General features: G+C 41.4%; 2 protein-coding genes across 2 annotated transcripts in view; both read left to right on the top strand.

Annotated features, from left to right (window-relative positions):
- Nucleotides 1-4,138, top strand: part of LOC140478633 (scavenger receptor cysteine-rich type 1 protein M130-like) — a 66,818-nt gene extending 62,680 nt beyond the window's left edge. Inside the window, exon 8 of the mRNA XM_072571851.1 lies at nt 3,711-4,138. Coding sequence (XP_072427952.1) covers nt 3,711-4,138 — 428 coding nt within the window. The remainder of the gene's footprint in view (nt 1-3,710) is intronic.
- Nucleotides 4,139-13,107: 8,969 nt separating this feature from the next.
- Nucleotides 13,108-20,990, top strand: part of LOC140478632 (scavenger receptor cysteine-rich domain-containing protein DMBT1-like) — a 110,438-nt gene continuing 102,555 nt past the window's right edge. The window contains exon 1 of the mRNA XM_072571850.1: nt 13,108-13,237. Coding sequence (XP_072427951.1) covers nt 13,108-13,237 — 130 coding nt within the window. The remainder of the gene's footprint in view (nt 13,238-20,990) is intronic.

Genomic DNA, 20,990 nt, shown 5'->3' with positions numbered 1-20,990 from the left:
TTAGTGAACTTTTAGGACCTTTCTTTGTGATTTTCAAGTGTTCATATTCTCACATTTAATGTTAGGAAATAATCATTGCATAATACATACCCCTTTTGCATTTCAGCCTTTGCAATTTAACCTTGCAGCGAACATGCATCAGTGAGAATTGTGATAGAAAACTGAAGATTTTCTACATTTCGAGCGAAATCTAAAATTATTGCATTTAATGCAGATTAAAAATGAATCCTTTGCAACAAAGTAACAAGTATGACTTAAAAGATATAGCTACCCATCGTATTCTCCACACAAACACATAGCTATCCATTCTGGAGATTCTGAAACGTTCTCATGTACATTTAAAAATTTAACATAAATAGAAATTACTCACCAAGCAATAATAAGGACCAGAGGGATTCCTCTGTTTCTGAATCATGTCCTCCCACTTAATCCATCGGTCTCCTGGTACATATACACAGGATAAACAAAGTCAGCACTTTGGAGAAGCTTTTAGAAAGTAACTTATGTTCGCCATGATCCTGGATACTTTACAAGAGACAAAATGTTTTATAGCACTGTGCATAATACTTCACCAAGGATTAGGGGGGAAAGGCAAATTGCCCATTAATTATGGGCCATGAATAAGATGAGGCCTTCATGACAAAGTCCAGGTTTGGTATGATAACATTACTGAAATATTATGAAATAATTTAGTTCCTGATGTAATTTATTGCTGAATCAGCCTTTGGTATCTTGAACATTAGAATGGTGAGGTGCAAGCTTGAAGAAACTAAATGCACGACCGTCCCAAAAAATAATAACTACTCTTCATGTTCTATGCAGATTGTCACACTTAAACTGCATAGTGACAGCAAATGCAATTTAAAGTTTTATGCAAATGGAGCGTGCTTTGTTTGGTGTATGAAGAACAATGTAACCAACAACTAGAACTCTTTGTGCTTTAGAATTCAACTAGTAGGCATATATAGAATTCATGGATTTTATGACTTTCTATGTAATGTATCAATAGTTTTGTAATGCAAAGGAAGTGTGGTGCAATGGTAGTCAATGCCTAAGCTTTTCATGCAGGCTAACAGTATGGTCTCTCATACCAGGTAAAAAAAAAATCATTCACAATCTCTAAGAAAATATGTATTTATGATCTCTCAGGCATCATGATAGTGAGTTGGCATAAATATTAATCTTCTTGTTAATATGCCTTGTACATTGCAACCACTAAGACTGGCTTCAAATCTGTCAACGTTTTCTTCATGACACTGATTTCAAAGCAACACAGTAGACTCTTAGAGTCTTACAGTATTACAGCACAGAAAGAGGCCCATCAGCCCATCGGAGCCCTTCATTCATCAGACTCCTATCTACTCTAATACATTTTGTCAGTACGTCACCCACAGACTTGTCGACTTTGTCATTTCAAGTGTACATGAAGTTTAATTTCAAATGTTGTGATGATTCTCACATCTAACATCCCTTTTGACAGTGCATTCCAGGTAACTACCACCATTGGAGTGAAAAATATTTTTCGTAAATCTACCCTAAAACACCTTAGACCTACATTCTCTCATCAGAGGAAAGGTTCCTCTATCTGCCCTTTCTGCCCTTTGTAACTCAGTTGGATGACCATCCCATTTTTTCTGCTGTAAAGCAAATAACCCAGCCTGACAAGTCTGTTCTCATAGAGAAAACATTCCAGCTCAAGCAACATCCAGGATGTATAATAATGGTAAAATAATGCCAATTATATGAAGAATCGTGTCAAGAATTGTTCACAATCCTTCAGCAATTAAATAGGTGATTATGCAAAATTGTTTACAATTTGTCCTCTTCACTTCCAATGTGACTGTGATTGAGATGAAGCACATGCTACCCTTCGTGTCTGCTCTTTACGAGATTTACTGCAGGTAAAAAGGTCCTTCAGCTTGTCATATACCTGTTATCATGCATGCATTGACTGACATCCTCTTTTCAAGCACTTAATTCATAGCGTTATATTTGAAGGCATTTCAAGTATTCACCTAAATGAGTTCTTAGCTGTGGTGCCAGTTCCTGCCTCCACCCCCCTTGCAGGCAGTGAGTTGCATTTACCCACAACCCTAAGAATGAATTCTTTACTCATCAAACCCACTGTAAACCTCTTGACCCTGACTTTAAAGTTATAGCACAGCCTGTTGACCCATCTACTAAGGGGATAATTTATCTCTATCTACCTGTTTATGCACTTCAGATCTTGTGTATTTCAAACAGATCTCCACCTAGCCTTCTCTGCTCTGAGCAAAGCAGCAGCTCAGACAGCATCCCCCTGAATCTTCTCTCCATCTTCTCTGGTGCAATCATATCTTTCCTATAGTGTAACAAACAGAACTGCACATAAGACTCCAGCAGTGCTGTGGGGTCCATGTACCATGTTTATATTGGTGTGGGCATTTGCACTCCCTTTTTAGAGATTTGAAAAATCTTTCATTGTGTTTTTCATTGCAGTTTTCCCCACATCCTGGTCTTTGGGCATCTGGTACAGAGAAGAGTGATTTGATTGGAGCATCTCCTCATAGGTTTGCTCCTTATTATGGCCAGGTCAGCTGCAAATAGGCATCAGGCTATAGTGGGGGTCATACTTGCTGACTGTCTGCCCCTCTTTTGCAGTGTCCTTGGAGAAGGAGCAAGTAGTATCCACCACTGCTCTAGATGCCTTCAGAGAGAGAGGTGGGCACCGCAAGGAATGCAGTGCTTTCTTTCACCCTCCAACTCCATTTTGATTTAGTTCCTTCCAGCTCTCCCTACAACAACTATCCTGCCACCTTTGATGACAGTTTACATTGCCCATAATGGGTTTTGCTTGTAAATATTCACTTGGTCACTGGTGGTGGTTACGACATGAATAAAACAAAGAAAAAGAGTCACGGTTGGAATTTTAGAGATTGGAAAGTTATTCAGTTTTGTGCAAAAATAAGCTTGACAATCATGTATTCGGGGACTGTGACTCTCAGTTTCAATTTGGCTGCACAATAAGCATGCATTGGTCATTCCAATAAACAGAGTTTCACTCTTCTTGTTCCAGATACAGGCAGTCCAAGTTGTGCCATACCTATTGACCATGCTGTACCATTTGAGTCAGTCATATCACATTTTGAAGATTAATAAAATGAAGTATTTCCAAAATTAAATTGTAATGCAATTATGGTCAGTAGCACAGATGAAGAGGGCAAAAACAGGAACTTCTTTTTCAGTAATTCTGCCCATAACACAAGCACTCAGTGGGAGTCATGAAAGATTTAAGTGAGAGTGGTTCAACCAAAATCTGTGAACACAGCAGCACTTTGAAACAAATTGCAATCGTACAATGAAAACTTTAATAATCTGGCGAATCTGTGCAACTAAAGGTCAAGTCGTCATTGTCCTCCCACACTATGGAACTGCACTCTCAGTGGAGAGAGACAGTTGATAGTGGTTTAACCTGACTGTCACCACGTCTCAGCCGAGGGGTGAAGTTGAGAAGGAGAATCCTCCATGGTAACCTTAGCCAGTGCAGGAATCAAACAGCACCATCACTCTGCATGTGGTCAACCTAGACGCCGTCCAACCAATTGAGCTAATCGACTCCGATGAATCTGTGTAATTATTGTGTCAAATTATAAAGATTCCAAGATGCTTTCTTCAGTTCAGTTTGGGAGGGCTTTGCAAAATTAATCGTTTTTCTCCTCGGCTTTTAACAGAGCTCAGAAACCCCACATTGGTGGGGCCACACGCGCCATGTGGTGGGATATTGAAGGTTTATGACCGAGGTCAGTGGAAGTCCGTTTGTAGTAATTCGTGGGATTCAGCTGCTGGAGAAGTTGTCTGCAAGCAAATTGGCTGTGAGTTTTATCTCTCAGGACAGGTACATCCCGTCCCACATGGACCTGTCGTACTGGATAAGATTCAGTGCAAAGGAACAGAATCTTCATTGTCGGAGTGTGCGCTCACTCCTTCCGGCCAGCAGAAGTGTGATACTGAGACGGGTGTAATCGTCATCTGCAACGGTATTTATGAATTGCTTATTAATGTTGAATATTTCTGTGAGCATACTTTATCATATGGGATTAGCCAGGAATATGAGCGGAAATCCTTGAAGATCACGCTACCAAGAATGCTGCTTTGGTAACAGGAGGTTGGACTGATACCAATGCTGGCAGCTGTGTCTTCTTGCTGATACATCTCACTCAGAGTAGAGTCACACGATTCCTACAGCACGGAGAAAGGCCCTTTGGCCAAACTGCTCGGTGCCGACCAAAAGTCCAAAGTACAGGAATACAGTGAAAAGTTCATAATGTTACTAAACAAAATGCTATTTCATGCACAAATTAACTAGGTACAGACCTTAAGTACAAAATAGATTAGGTACAAAAATAGAGTAATAAGGAGAAAAGCTATATAACTCAATTACATTTATCATAGTGTCAATTAGGGAGATGAACAAAAGAAGATAAACGATAACCATTACATTCTTTCCCTTTTTATATTTTCCAACGAATAGCGATGATACAACCGACAACATAATCCAAAAATATCGATGACGCTGCAGATCATGTTAAGCAATCATATCCCATAAATTCTGAAAAAAAAACACTTCAAGAGGTTTGGTGGGCGGCACGGTGGCACAGTGGTTAGCACTGCTGCCTCGCAGCACCAGAGACCCGGGTTCAATTCCCACCTCAGGCGACTGGCTGTGTGGAGTTTGCATATTCTCCCCGTGTCTGCAAGTCAGGTGAATTGGCCATGCTAAATTGCCCGTAGTGTTAGGTAAGGGGTAAATGTAGGGGTATGGGTGGGTTGCGCTTCGGCGGGTCGGTGTGGACTTGTTGGGCCGAAGGGCCTGTTTCCACACTGTAATATAATCTAAACTTGTGTACCATGTTTGCTGCTGGTCGTGTCATACATCAAAATTTGCTGATGCCAGCTAAACCGACCTGTGCGACATGAAAAGTTCGTGTGTCTGCCGCATACCAAAGTTTTTTTCTAAAAGTTGTCAGCAACTGCTGCATTTAGCAAGGAACTGATATGGTTGAACGACAAACAAAATTTGGCTGTGTCTTTTAAAGGGAAGTGGCATGCTCAATTTTAAATCAGGCTCTCTGCCAGAAACTGGTTTCAAGCGTCTGAAATTAGTGCGACAAGATTTCTAATGACCACATGCAGACTGTCAGTCCCATTTAATTTATCTTAACTTCAACTGTTAAACTGGAGTACCATGAAGGTGCGGTTGCACTTGAAGAGTACGATTCAGGCTAATGCATACTCAATTGAATAGCGACCTCATAATTTACATGACCAGGGACAGAGATTATAAATCAGAGAGTCATAGAGATGTACAGCATGGAAACAGACCCTTCTGTCTAACCTGTCCAAGCTGACCACATATCCCAACCCAATCTAGTCCCACCTGCCAGCACCCGGCCCATATCGCTCTAAACCCTTCCAATTCATATACCCATCCAAAAGACTCTTAAATGTTGCAATTGTAGCAGCCTCCACCACTTCCTCTGGCAGCTCATTCCATACCCATACCACCGTCTGTGTGAAAAAGTTGCCCCTTAGGTCTCTTTTATATCTTTCCCCTCTTACCCTAAACCTATGCCCTCTAGTTCTGGACTCCCCACCCCAGGGAAAAGATTTTGCTTATTTACCCTCTCCATGCCCCTCATAATTTTGTAAACCTCTATAAGGTCACTCCTCAGCCTCCAACACTCCAGGGAAACCAGCCCCAGCCTGTTCAGCCTCTCCCTATAGCTGAAATACTCCAACCCTGGCACCATTCTTGTAAATCTTTCCCAAACCCTTTCAAGTTTCACAACATCTTTCCGATAGGAAGGAGGCCAGAATTGCACATAATATTCCAACAGTGGCCTAATCAATGTCCTGTATAGCCACAACATGATGTCCTAACTCCTGTACTCAATACTCTGACCAATAAAGGAAAGCATACCAAACGCTTAGTTCACTATCCGATCTACCAGTGACTCCACTTTCAAGGAGCTGTGAAGCTGCACTCCAAGGTCTCTTTGTTCAACAACATTCCCTAGGTCCTTACCATAAAGTGTATAAGTCCTGCTATGATTTGCCTTCCCAAAATGCAGAACCTCGCAATTATCTGAACTAAACTCCATTTGCCACTTCTCAGCCCATTGGCCCATCTGGTCAAGATCCTGTTGTAATCTGAGGTAACCCTCTTCGCTGTCCACTACACCTCCAATTTTGGGGTCGTCTGCAAACTTACTAACTGTACCTCTTATGCTCACATCCAAATCATTTATGTAAATGAAAAAAAGTAGAGGGCCCAGCACCGATCCTTGTGCCACTCCACTGGTCACAGGCCTCCAGTCTGAAAAACAACCCTCCACCACCACCATCTGTTTTCTACCTTTGAGCCAGTTCTATATCCAAATGGCTGGTTCTCCCTGTATTCCATGAGATCTAACCTTGTTAATCAGTCTCCCATGGGGAACCTTGTCAAACGCCTTACTGAAGTCCATATAGATCACATCTACTGCTCTGCCCTCATCAATCTTCTTTGTTACTTCTTCAAAAAACTCAGTCAAGTTTGTGAGACATGATTCCCCATGCACAAAGCCATGTTGACTATCCCTAATCAGTTCTTGCCTTTCCAAAAACATGTATGTCCTGTCCCTCAGGATTCCCTCCAACAACTTGCCCACCACCAAGGTCAGGCTCACTGATCTATAGTCCCCTGGCTTGTCCTTACCACCCTTCTTAAACAGTGGCACCATGTTTGCCAAACTCCAGTCTTCCGGCACCTTACCTGTGGCTATCGATTATACAGATATCTCAGCAAGAGTCCCAACAATCACATCTCTAGTTTCCCACAGAGTTCTCGGGTACTTCTGATCAGGTCCTGGGGATTTATCCAGCTTTACCTATTTCAAGACATCCAGCACTTCCTCCTCTGTAATCTGGACATTTTGTAAGATGTCACCATCTATTTCCCTACAGTCTATACCTTCCGAATCCTTTTCCACAGCAAATACTGAGGCAAAATACTCATTTAGTATCTCCCCCATTTTCTGCAGCTCCACAAAAAGGCTTCCTTGCTGATCTTTGAGGGGCCCTATTCTCTTCCGAGTTACTCTTTTGTCCTTAATGTCTTTGTAAAAACTGTTTGGATTCTCCTTAATTCTATTTGCCAAAGCTATCTCATGTCCCTTTTTTGCCCTCCTGATTTCCCTCTTAAGTATACTCCTACTTCCTTAATACTCCTCTCAGGATTTACTCGATCTATCCTGTCTATACCTTACATATGCTTCCTTCTTTTTCTTAACCAAACCCTAAATTTCTTTCATCATCCAGCATTTTCTATACCTACCAGCCTTTCCTTTCACCCTGACAGGAATATACTTTCCCTGGATTCGCATTATCTCAATTCTGAAGGCTTCCCATTTTCCAGCCATCCCTTTACCTGCGAACATCTGCCCCCAATCAGCTTTTGAAAGTTCTTGCCTAATACCATCAAAATTGGCCTTTCTTCAATTTGGAACTTCAACTTTTAGATCTGGTCTATCCTTTTCGATCACTTTTTAAAATGTAATAGAAGTATGGTCACTGGACCCAAAGTGCTCCCCCACTGACACCTCAGTCACCTGCCCTGCCTTATTTCCCAAGAGTAGGTCAGGTTTTGCACTTCTCTAGTTGGTACATCCACATACTGAATCAGAAAAGTGTCTTGTATGCACTTAAATTCCTCTCCATCTAAACCTTTAACATTATGACAGTCCCAGTGTATGTTTGGAAAGTTAAAATCCCCTACCATAACCACCCTACTATTCTTACAGATAGCTGAGATCTCGTTACAAGTTTGTTTCTCAATTTCCCTCTGACTGTTATGGGGTCTATAATACAATCCCAATGAGGTGATCATCCCTTTCTTGTTTCTCAGTTCCACCCAAATTACTTCCCTGGATGTATTTCCAGGAATATCCTCCCTCAGCACAACTGTAATGCCATCCCTTATCAAAATTGCCTCTCCCCTTCCTCTCTTGCCTCCCTTTCTATCTTTCCTGTAGCATTTGTATCCTGGAACATTAAGCTGCCAGTCCTGCCCATCCCTGAGCCATATTTCTTTAATTGCTATGATATCCCAGTCCCATTTTCTTAACCATGCCCTGAGTTAATACAGCCCCTGATGGATGCAGGTGGGATGATGCTGCTACTTTAACAAGATTAGGTTGTTCTTGGTTTTTTTTTCAGAGGGATTGTGAAGACAGAAGCTCCATATTGTCTGCAGGTATCTACTTGAGGAAGATTTTAAGCTCTTAAGCAAACAATTGTACAGTGAAAATGGAGTGACTGGTTCTGCCAACTGAGCTTTTCTCTGGTTTTGTTTGGTTTTGGTTTTTGGGAGTCTGGCTGTTCAGTCTGCTGGTCCAAGAAACAGCGACATGGAAAAAAGTTTTCCTGCTAAATCTCTCTGACATCTCTCTCCTGTCAAAACCGGTGTTTGATTTTATCTTTTTTGTCAAGGTGGGCAGGGAGGTGGTTATGAGGATTGTTGCAGGAATTTGGAACAGTATTTCTAAGCTGTGAAAGTTTGTTGGTTAAGTTATTCTGTATTCTGTTCTCTTTAGCTTGTGTTTTATCCGATACTCTGTAAATAAATTCTGTTCTGTTTAATCCGAGGCATTTTGACCAGCTGCATCACTCCTGAAATATTCATTTTACATCTGCTCAAAACAATTACCTTCTTGAAATGTTTTAAGGGGGTTTGGCCTGGTTAGTAACAGATTGGTGGCTTGTCTGGGATTTGTTCTACAATTCCAATTTGGGTGAGGGTTGCTGGACTCAAAGGCAGCAAGTGGTAGGTGTTAGTGTCTTTTGTTCTGAGAGACTGATTTCAGATGGTTTCAACAGTACTACGGTAGTAATGGCTCTTCCAATCACCAACAATTTTAGATTAGATTCCCTACAGTATGTTAACAGGCCCTTTAGGCCAACACGACCCAAACCCCTTTGTCCCTCTAACTAATGCACCTAATTGATAATTTACACATGGCCAATCACCTAACCTGCACACTTTTGGACTGTGGAAGGAAAGCAGAGCACCCGGAGGAAACCCACGCAAACACAGGGTGACTGTCTGTGTGGAGTTTGCACAGTTACCAGAGGTTGGAATAGAACCTGGGACCCTGGTACTGTGAGGCAACAGTGCTAACCACTGAGCCACAGTGCCACACCACAGTGGAAGAGACTATTTTTGTTGGCCTTAGTAAAGGCGAATAAGGCCAACCTGCTGGAATTATCAGACCATCTGAAGTTGGAACTGCCTCCTACCTTGAGGAAAGGAGAGATAATTACAGCAATTGCTCAGCATTTAAATTTGCTGGAAATACCATCAGAAGCTTTAGGGATGGCTAAAATTAATTGAAAATGAAGCAGCTTGAATTGGAGGCAAAAGAAAAGGAAATGGCAAAAGAAATGAAACGGTTTGAATTATGAATAAAAGCAGAGCAAACAGAAAAAAAGAACCAATCACCTTAGCAGAGCAAAAAAGAAAGGGAGTGATGAGAGAGAAAGAGAGAAGAGAGAGAGAAAAGGAGAGCGAAGGAAAGGAGAAAGGGAAAGAGTTTGAACTTCAGAAATTGATACTTAGACTGGAAAGCTAGCTGAAAAGGTCAGAAATGAAGGCTCAATGTTAGCTCAGTGAGGAGGAGCGCGGAGTTAAAATGGCAAGATTAGCAGCTGAAATGGCTAATGATTATAAGTTGGTCCATAAATCAAGACTTGGCTTCCAAATCTATTTCAATCCACGAGGGATAGAAATTGGGGAAAAAGAAATCCTCACATGGAAAGGGAAAGGTACATCTCACTGAAGACTATAAGGATAACTTACCACAGAGTAAAATGGTAACTCTTGAAGGGGTAAGAGAAGTTAAAAAAAACTCCAATGTCTTCAATGCATTAAAATAGGCCACATGAATTCACAGTGTTGGTAGGTTCGGTAAAGCATTGGGAAGCCAGACGGAGGAAACAGGAGAAGCCAGTGAATTTTATTAGAGTGTTAATGGAAAGCACAGTGGAGGTTAGAAAGCTGCACCAGAGTGTACAAGCTGTTTGGAGGTTGGTTCAGGAGGAAGTGCCAAACCACATATCTGGTGAAGGTAAAGTTTACTCAGATAGGCCAGGAGCAGCAGGTAAAGATGTTACAATATTAAGAGGTACCAGTATCCTTTCAATCTTTGAAGTTGAAAGATGAGGAACTGTGTACCTCCCTGCTCTTAAATTCAATCTCTCTAGCAATGAAAGCCAAAATTCCATTTGCCTTCCGAATTACGTTTTGCACCTGCAAATTAACTTTTAGCGATTAATGTCTGAGCACTCCTAAGTACCTCTGCACAACAGCATGCTGCAGTCTTTCACCATTTAAATATTACTCTGACCTACTATTTTTACTTCCAAAGTGGATAACCTCACATTTACCAAAATTGTTTTACATCTGCCAGACCCTTGCCCACTCACTTAGCCTATATAAATTTCTCTGCAGGCCCTCCAAATACTCTGCACAGTTTGCCTTTCCCCTCAATTTTGTGTCATTAGCAAACTTGGATAAGCAAACTCAGTCCAGGCCCAACACTGATCCCTGTGGCATCCCGCTCACCACTGATCACTAACTCGAGAAATATCCATTTATCCCAACTCTGTTTTCTATTGGTTAACAAGTCCTCTATCCACGCTATTACATTCCATGCAACTCCATGCATTCTTACCTTATGGATGAATCTTTTATGTGGCACCTTATTTAACGCCTTCTGGAAATCCAAGTATACAACATCTACCTATTTCCCTCCATCCACCGTGCTTGTTTTCTACCTGTTTTAGATTATGTGATAGTTTGCACTCATAATCTATCTTTCCTTTCTTGCTTGCTTGCTTCGTAGTTCTTTGTTGCTTTTTAAAGTTTTCCCAATCTTCCTGTTTCTCACTATTCTTGGCTACTTTGTAAGCCTGAGCTTTTCATTGGATGCCTTGCAAATGTACTGCGTTCCATACAGAATTGTAGGCAGTTCAAGAAAAGTGGCATCAAACATTAAAGACTATGTTGAGGGCTTCTCGTCAAAACTATCCAGATGATTAGCATAAGGAGATTCCATTTGTACTTTTGCAATTGGAGATGCACAAAAAGCCAGTGCAAACTCAGGCAACTGAACTGTTGCAGGATACATATCCTGGGATGTTTTCCTGGTGTGCTACGATCTTAAAAATGATGTCTTAATGAGAAAATATAGACCATCACATATTCATGCAGATGAGAAATGGACAGAAGTTCGTCAAGTGGTAGTGCCAATGGCTTACAGAAAGGAGGTTATGCAAGAACTATTAGTAGGGTGTCATTTAAGGGTATGAAAAAAAAATTTAAAATACAAAACATTTTTGCTGCCCTGGACTGAACAAGAATATATTTGAATTTTGCTAGACATGTCATACATTTTAGATAGTTGGAAAACTCACATCTTTAATACCTACTCCTGCATTTGAGGAACCTTTCACAGGAATCTTAATTGATTGTGTAGGACCCTACCTAAAAGTGGAAATCAGTATTTGTTCACAATAATGGATGTGTCCCCTGCATTTCAAGAGACCATTTCATTACACAATATCACAGCAAAAAGGATTGTAAAGGAGTTATTCAAATTTTTGACAAGATATAATCAGATTAAGGATCAAACTTCACATCAAAATTATTCAAAGAAGTTGTGAACAGTTTAGGAATAAAACAATGCAAATCTACTGCATAGCATGCAGAATTACAGGGAGCATGAGAAAGGTGGCATCAGATATTAAAGACCATTTTGAGGGCTTATAGTGAAGACTATCCAAATGATTGCCATAAGGGAATTCAATTTGTACTTTTTGCGGTCAGAGCTGCACCAAATGAATCGAACAAATTCAGTCCATTTGAATTTGTATTTGGGCATGAAGTGAAAGGACTGCTAAAGTTGATTAAGGAGAAATTGGCAAGTCAGAATTCAGAAACCACATATTTAGACTATAAGTCAGATTTTAGGGAATGATTAAATAGAGTGGGTAAGTTGGCGAGACAACATTTGAAAGTATCCCAGCATACAATGCAATGGGAAGCAGACAAGAAATCAAAAACTCACAATTTTGCTACTGGATATAAAATGTCAAGTATTACTTCCAGTGATAGGTGAACCTTTAAAAGCAAGGTTGAGTGGACCTTATCGTGTTGAAAGGAAATTGAGTGAGGTGAACTATTTAATAAGGACTCCAGACAGAAAGAAATCTCACAGGGTTTGTCATGTCAATATGCTCAAAAAGGATTTTGTTTGAGAATGAAAGCAAGACAAGAATGTGTTGTTGATTACAACACAGAGTGAAGAGCTAAGTTCAGAGGATTCTGAACTGGACATTCCTCAGATTAAATTGAACAATGAGGACGTTGTCAAAGATTGGGATAGATTATTGAGTAACATTCCAGAGGAGAATTGAAATGACCTGAAAGAGTCGTAAATATTGCATGGAGAGATATGTCGAAATAAGCTGTGAAGTACTAACCTAATCATGTATGATTTAGGTATAGAAGATGCTGTTCCAATTAAGCAACATCTTTACAGGCATAACCCTCTAAAATTGGTACAGATTCAAAAGGAGATTGAACACATGCTCCAAGATGATATAATCAAAGTGAGTTACAGTGACTCAAGCTCACCCATAGTAATGGTGCCAAAAACCAAGAGGTGCCTAACGTTGATGTGTAGACTATTGCAAACTTAATGCAGTTACAAAGGCTGATGCATGTCCGATTCTGCATTTGAAAGACTGTGTGGTAAAGGTTGAGCAAGCAACTTATATTTTTAACTTGGTCTTGCTCAGGGGATACTGGCAGGTACCTTTGTCTGAAAGAGTGAAGTCAATTTTGCCTTTCCTAATGCCAAATGGACTGTATCAATTTAAAGTAATGCCATTTGGTATGAAAAATGTGCCAGCCACATTTCAAAGACTAACCAGTAAGGTCATTTCCAGATTGCCAATTGTGTTATTTATATAGATGACCTCATCATTTTGAGTCACACATGAAGGAACATTTGCAACATTTAATCAGAAATGTTCAATCGACTTCGGGAAGCAGGCTTGATGATAAACGTGGCTAAAAGTGAATTTCCAAAGCCAGATTCACCTTCCTGTGCCATGTTATTGGACATGAACAAACGGCCCCATGAAGTGCAAAACAAAGGTAATTGAGGAGTTTCCCTTACCATCTACGTTGACAGGCCGACGAGGGGAGAGGCCATTCTAGACTTGGTGCTCGGAAATGAGTTGGGGCAGGTATCAGATCTTGCGGTGGGAGAGCAGTTTGGTGATAGTGACCACAACTGCCTAACATTCTACACAGCTATGGAGAAGGAAAGGATTAGGCAAAATGGGAGGACATTTAATTGGGGAAGAGGAAACTATGATGCAATTAGATTAGATTAGATTACTTACAGTGTGGAAACAGGCCCTTCGGCCCAACAAGTCCACACCGCCCCGCCGAAGCGTAACCCACCCATACCCCTACAGCTACATCTACCCCTTACCTCACACTACGGGCAATTTAGCATGGCCAATTCACCTGACCTGCACATCTTTTGGAGTGTGGGAGGAAACCGGAGCACCCGGAGGAAACCCACGCAGACACGGGGAGAAGGTGCAAACTCCACACAGTCAGTCGCCTGAGGCGGGAATTGAACCCAGGTCTCTGGCGCTGTGAGGCAGCAGTGCTAACCACTGTGCCACCGTGCCGCCCACAATTAGACATGAGTTAGGAAGCATGGACTGGGAGCAATTGTTCCATGGTGAAGGCACGATAGACATGTGGAGACTGTTTAAGGAACAGTTGTTGCAAGTGATGAATAAGTAAGTTAGATGGGCATCAGATTAATTTCACTGGTCAGCGCACCATCATGGGCCGAAGGGCCTGTACTGCGCTGTAACGTTCGATGTTCTATGTTCTATGTCCCTCTGAGACAGGCAAGGAAGTGGTAAGATAAAGGAACCTTGGATGATGAGAGCAGTGGAGCTTCTTGTCAAAGGAAAACGGTAGCCTACGTAAGGTGGAGGAAGCTAGGGTTAAGCTCAGCTCTAGAGGATTACAGGCAGGTGAGGAAGGAACTCAAAAATGGCCTGAGGAGAGCCAGGAGGGGGCACGAGAAAGTCTTGGCAGAACGGATTAGGGAGAACACAAAGGCATTTTACACTTATGTAAGGAATAAGAGAATGGTCAAAGAAAGAGTAGGGCCGATCAGGGATAGCATAGGAAATTTGTGTGTGGAGTTTGAGGAGGTAGGGGAAGCCCTAAATGTGTTTTTTGCTTCTATCTTTACGAAAGAAACGAACTTTGTAGTGAATGAAACCATTGAAGAGCAGGTGTGCATGCTGGAGTAGATAGAGACAGAGGAAGCTGACGTGCTGAAAATTTTGTCAAACATTAAGATTGACAAGTCGCCAGGCCCAGACCAGATTTGACCTCGGCTGCTTTGGGAAACAAGAAATGCAATTGCTTCGCCACTTGCGAAGGTCTTTGCATCCTCGCTCTCCACTGGAGTCGTACCTGAGGACTGGAGAGAGGCAAATGTAATTCCTCTCTTCAAGAAAGGAAATAGGGAAATCCCCGCCAATTACAGACCAGTAAGTCTCACGTCTGTCGTCTGCAAGGTGTTAGAAAGGATTCTGAGGGATAGGATTGATGACCATCTGGAAGAGCATGGCTTGATTAAATGCAGTCAACACGGCTTTGTGAGGGGCAGTTCATGCCTCACAATCCTTATCGAGTTCTTTGCGGGCGTGACTAGAAAAGTTGATGAGGGTCGAGCTGTGGATGTGGTGTATATGGATTAAAGCAAGGCATTTCATAAGGATCCCCATGGTAGGCTCATTCAGAAGGTCAGGAGGAATGGGATACAGGGGAACTTAGCTGTCTGGATACAGAATTGGCTGGCCAACAGAAGACAGCGAGTGGTAGTAGAAGGAAAATATTCTGCCTGGAAGTCTGTGGTGAATGGTGTTCCACAGGGCTCTGTCCTTGGGCCTCTACTGTTTGGAAATTTTATTAATGACTTGGATGAGGGGATTGAAGGATGGGTCAGCAAGTTTGCAGACGACACAAAGGTTGGAGGTGTCATTGACAGTATAGAGGACTGTTGTAGGCTGCAGCGGGACATTGACAGGATGCAGAGATGGGCTGAGAGGTGGCAGATGGAGTTCAACCTGGATAAATGCGAGGTGATGCATTTTGGAAGGTCGAATTTGAAAGCTGAGTACAGGATTAAGGATAGGATTCTTGGCAGTGTGGAGGAACAGAGGGATCTTGGTGTGCAGATACATAGATCCCTTAAAATGGCCACCCAAGTGGACAGGGTTGTGAAGAAAGCGTATGGTGTTTTGGCTTTCATTAACAGGAGGATTGAGTTTAAGAGTCGTGAGATCTTGTTGCAGCTCTATAAAACTTTGGTTGGACCGCACTTGGAATACTGCGTCCAGTTCTGGTCGCCTTATTATAGGAAAGATGTGGATGCTTTGGAGAGGGTTCAGAGGAGATTTACCAGGATGCTGCCTGGACTGGAGGGCTTATCTTATGAAGAGAGGTTGACTGAGCTCGGACTTTTTTCATTGGAGAAAAGGAGGAGGAGAGGGGACCTCATTGAGGTATACAAGATAATGAGAGGCATAGATAGAGTCGATAGCCAGAGACTATTTCCCAGGGCAGAAATGGCTAACACAAGGGGTCATAGTTTTAAGCTGGTTGGAGGAAAGTATAGAGGGGATGTCAGAGGCGGGTTCTTTACACAGAGAGTTGTGAGAGCATGGAATGCGTTGCCAGCAGCAGTTGTGGAAGCGAGGTCATTGGGGACATTTAAGAGACTACGGGACATGCATATGGTCACAGAAATTTGAGGGTGCATACACGAGGATCAGTGGTTTCACAACATTGTGGGCTGAAGGGCCTGTTCTGTGCTGTACTGTTCTATGTTCTACCGACAAAACGGGTTGGACTACGATTCTTGCAACTGAGTGGATTTTAACAGAAATTTGTGCCAAATTTTAGCACTGTGGCTGCTCCACTCATTGAATTACTAAAAAAAGGCAAGAAGCCTCAGTGGAAGTAGGCTGTCAGAAGGCATTTGACAACCTGAAAGCTGCTTTAACCACTGCTCCAGTATTAGCCTCACCTACTTATGCAAAGCCATTCAAGGGGCTATTGATGTGAGAGATGTGGGTGTTGGTTCTGTTCTCTTATAGGAAGATAACAAGAAGATAAAAAGATGTATCAGGTACTTCAAGGAAACTGAAAATTCATCAGCTGAAATATTCAACAGTTGAGAAGTCAACTTTGAGCTTGGTGTTGGCATTAGAACATTTCATTGTTTATGTTATCAGTAATGTGTCTGAGACAATCATACAAACTGATCATAACCCAATAATGTTTGTGGAGAAATTTAAGAACAAAAGTTGCAGAGCTTGTTGTTACAGCCATTCAATTTGAAAATTGTACCTGCAGCAGGACAGAAAAATGTGATTGCCAATGTATTGTCAAGACTTGAATGAGAAATGGAGGTGTTTGGTGGTTGGTTTAAAACAGATTGTAATAGAATTTAGTGTTCATGTTTGTGAGATTATTGTCAGTGTAATGGATACATTTACTGTAATTGTACTAACAGTGTGAGATTAAAGAGTTTAAAAATGAAGCCATCTTTAAATATTGATCTTTCCGAAGGGGAGGTGTGACGATGTTGCACCTTTAACAAGGTTAGGTTGTTCTTAGGTTCTTATTCCAGAGGGGTAGTAAAAACAGAGGTTCCATTTTGTCTGCATTTATTTACTTGGAGAAGCTTTTAAGTTTTGAAACAAACACTTGTACAATGAAAGGAGAGTGGCTTGTTCTCCCAGCTCAGCTCTACTCTGGTTTGGTTTGGTTTTGATGTTTAGAAGTCTGGCTGTGCAGAGCAAGCAGTCAGTATTTTGAGGCTGCAGGACAAAGATACAGTTGCATGGAAGAAGGTGTTCCATGCTCAATCTCTCTGACATCGCCCTCCTGTAAGACCCTGTGTTTGATTTTACCTTCCTTGACAAGGGGTGTTTATGGAGAAGAATTCATGTTGCAAGAATTTGGAACAGCATCATTAAGTTGGGATAGTCTTTGGGTTTTCAGATAGTTTACATTATTCTGTTTCTTTTGTTTGTGATTCACTTGGTAGTCTGCAAATAAATTCTGTTTTGTTTAAAACCAAAGAGTTTTGACCAGTTGATTCACTCCTGGAATGTCCATTTCACACCTGCTCAAACCAACTAGAAAAGTTAGGGTCTGAGCTAGCGACTTGAAACATTTTGTGGGGGTCTGGCCTAGTCCATAACACAGGCCCTTCTCCCAATCACTGTCTCGACTGCTTGAAAAAAGCAGCAATGCAAATAGTACACAATAGCATTCAGTAAATTGCTTTCTAAAAGTTCAGAAATTCCTTGATGCTGGTGCCATGGACAAGGGCAGCATCTAGATTCGATTACATTACATTACAGTGTGGAACCATGCCCTTCGGCCAACAAGTCCACACCGACCCGCCGAAGCGCAACCCACCCATACCCCTACATTTACCCCTTACCTAATACTACGGGCAATTTAGCATGGCCAATTCACCTGACCTGCACATCTTTGGACTGTGGGAGGAAACCCACGCAGACACGGGGAGAACGTGCAAACTCCACACAGCCAGTCGCCTGAGGCGGGAATTGAACCCGGGTCTCAGCCGCTGTGAAGCAGCAGTGTTAACCACTGTGCCAACGTGCCGCCCACAATCTAATGGTCTTGAGCAAAGGAAAAAATGTTGGGTACAATGTCTAGCCCACCAATTAGATGTAAAGCTGTGAAGAAAAAGATTGGCCTCAGAATTATTGAGAAGGACAAAAATTTAGAGGGATATAATGGGAGGGAGGACTTGAATTAACCAATTATCAGTCATTGTTGTCATCTTAAGGCCAAAGAAGTGAAAGAATTCACAGTGTGTGTTCTGTTGAATTTTCCACAGTATAATGCTTCCAGTTCAAATAGAAGTGAGGCATTCCTGGACTTGGATGTTGAAGATGTGATATGCCAAAATATTAAAGCACGGGGATATTTAGAGTTCAATGATTTTTCTACTTTTTTTATGATTGTCCCTTGTACTTTTCAAAAACAAAGTAAGAAAAGATATCTAATGGGATAATATGAGTAAACCTAGTACAGATGAATTAGAATAAAATATTGGTGATCAATTAATATTGTTTCAGTCAGATTTCAAATGTTTGACTACATCCTAATAAGAAGAAATGTTGGGCTTGTTTTCTCTTTCTGTTTAATTTTAGCACATCAGAATTATTATGATCAAACTGTAAATGCATTTCTCCAGGGGCAGTGCAGCAAAACCTGATTCTTGGAGATGGAGGTAGCCCGTGTGCTGGGAGACTTCAAGTTTACTTCCTTTATGCATGGCAACATATCTGTGGTCAAACATGGGACATGAATGACGCTCGTGTTTTGTGTAAATACCTCAGATGTGGCGAAGCTGTATCAGCATCAGCATCAGCATCTCAGTTTGGAGATCGCAATTTGCCCATACTGAACGTTGAAATTAGCTGCAAGGGCAGTGAGAATAATCCTTTGGATTGTGAAATTACTCCTGTATTTCTCAAAAGGTGTTCGAGAGAAGTGGAACCAGCTGGTGTCATATGTTCAGGTAATTCTCCTGTCTGAAATATTTAAAACAAGGGGAGATAATATCACTTCTTGACACAGCAGACATGAAAACACCAGATTGCAAAATAATTAAAGTTGTTTAAGTCAGATTGAAGAGTGCAGATTTGGAAATGAAATATAACCATTCTTAACATTTTACAGATACACTAATTATGCATGTTATCTTTCACATGCAATTTGAATCTGTTGTCCTTCAATAGGAACATGAGTGAGCAGGTCAGCCTTTCACTAAATAGAACAAAAAGGGAGTGGATTTAGCAACTACCTTGATAGCAAAATCAACAGAAAGATTAACTGTTAAATGCTTATAAGCCAGAGTAGACTGCAGTCAGAATATTTCTGCAGTAATATGTGGAAAGTGAACATGCAGTGCAAATTATTCTTCCATCAAATAGCAGTAAGTACAGGACAGCAACGAGAAATTATGCACATAAAGTCTATTGCAAGTATTTACAGTTGCACAATGCCCAGGCCTGATCTACCACTGCCTTACATAATTACCTCCAACTTGCCAATGATATAGTGACATTCAAATTATGTCATTTGTGCTGTTGTCCAAAGGCAGATCCTTTTCTCCTGGGCTGCTAAGTGTACATTCATCACCATATCCATGAAAGTTTAATTTTGTCATTCCTGGTTTCTGCTTGTCTTACTTTCTGAGAGGCAGGAGACAGTTCAAAAATCTATGCATCTCAAACAAGAACACAATCGATGGTGTTGGCATCATACTAAATGGCATCACAACAACAACAAAAACAATAGAAATTGCTGGAAAATCTCAGCAGCTCCGGCGGCATCTATGGAGAGAAATCAGAGCTAACATTTTAGTTCCACTGTTCCTTCCTCAGAACAGTTCTGAGGAAATGTCACTGGACCCGAAATGCTAATACTGGATCTCTGACACTCCAGGGAAAACAGTCCTAGGCTCTTCAACCTCTCCCTATAGCTCAGATCCTCCAACTCTGGCAGCATCCTTGGAAATCTCTTCTGAACCCTTTCAAGTTTCACAATATCCTTCAGATAGGAAGGAGACCAGATTTGCACAGAATATACCAAAAGTGGCCTAACCAATGTCATGTACAGTCTCAACATGACCTCCTAACTCCTGTATTCAATACTCTGACCAATAAAGTAAAGCATACCAAACACTTCTTCACTATCCTATTGACCTTCAACTCCACTTTCAAGGATCTATGAAGCTGACTTCAAAGTGTCTTTGTTTAGCAACACTCCTTAGGACTTTAGTATGAAGTGTATAAGTATTGCTGAGATTTGCTTTCCCAAAATGCAGCACCTCCCATTTATCTGAATTAAAATCCATCTGCCACTCCTTAGTCTATTGGCCCATCTGGTCAAGATCCCGATGTAGTCTGAGGTAACTTACTTTGCTGTCCACTACACCTCCAATTTTGGTGTCATCAGCAAACTTACTAACTTTACCTCTTATGCTCACATCCAAATCATTTATATAAATGACGAAAAGTAGTGGACCCAGTACCGATCCTTCTGGCACTCCACTGATCATAGGCCTCCAGTCTGAAAAACAACCTTCCACCACCCTCTGTCTTCTAACTTCGAGCTAGTTCTGTATCCAAATGGCTAGTTCTCTCTGTATTCCATGAGATCGAACCTTGCTAACCAGTCTTATCAATTTTGTTATGTACTTCATAAATGTTAACACCAAGATGCAGAGTACTAGGTTTATAATGTAATGAATAGAGATTGCAGTAACTTCAAGGTAAGACCACTCCAATACAAAAACAAGTTTCAACTTTCTGTATAACATAACTAGCTTTAGAGATCTTGATTAACCTTGTAGAGTGAAAGATCCTTATTGTTTTAAAATAACAGGTCACAAGCAGCCAAGGCTTATTGGTGGAGCAGATAGATGCGCTGGAAGATTGGAGATCCAGAAAGGAACGATCTGGGGGACTGTGTGTGATTCACACTGGGATTCACTGGATGCCAATGTTGTGTGCACATCACTCGAATGTGGAGAAGTTGTAACAGTACAGAGAGGAGCTCAGTTTGGAGAGGGCAGTGGTCCCATATGGCAAGATGTCTATGAATGCCAGGGAACTGAGACCATTCTGTGGTCTTGCCCTACGACACAAACCAATCAAAAGAATTGCACGCACAGACATGATGTCAGTATTATTTGTTCTGCTAAGTGTTTTATCCTTTTCTCCACCTGCTTTCAAGTGGAAGATAGTTTAACATC

This window comes from Chiloscyllium punctatum, chromosome 6 (assembly GCF_047496795.1).
Source record: "Chiloscyllium punctatum isolate Juve2018m chromosome 6, sChiPun1.3, whole genome shotgun sequence".
NCBI lineage: Eukaryota > Metazoa > Chordata > Chondrichthyes > Orectolobiformes > Hemiscylliidae > Chiloscyllium > Chiloscyllium punctatum.
The sequence above is the reverse complement of the archived record's forward strand: the minus strand, read 5'-3'. Positions and strand labels throughout refer to the sequence as shown.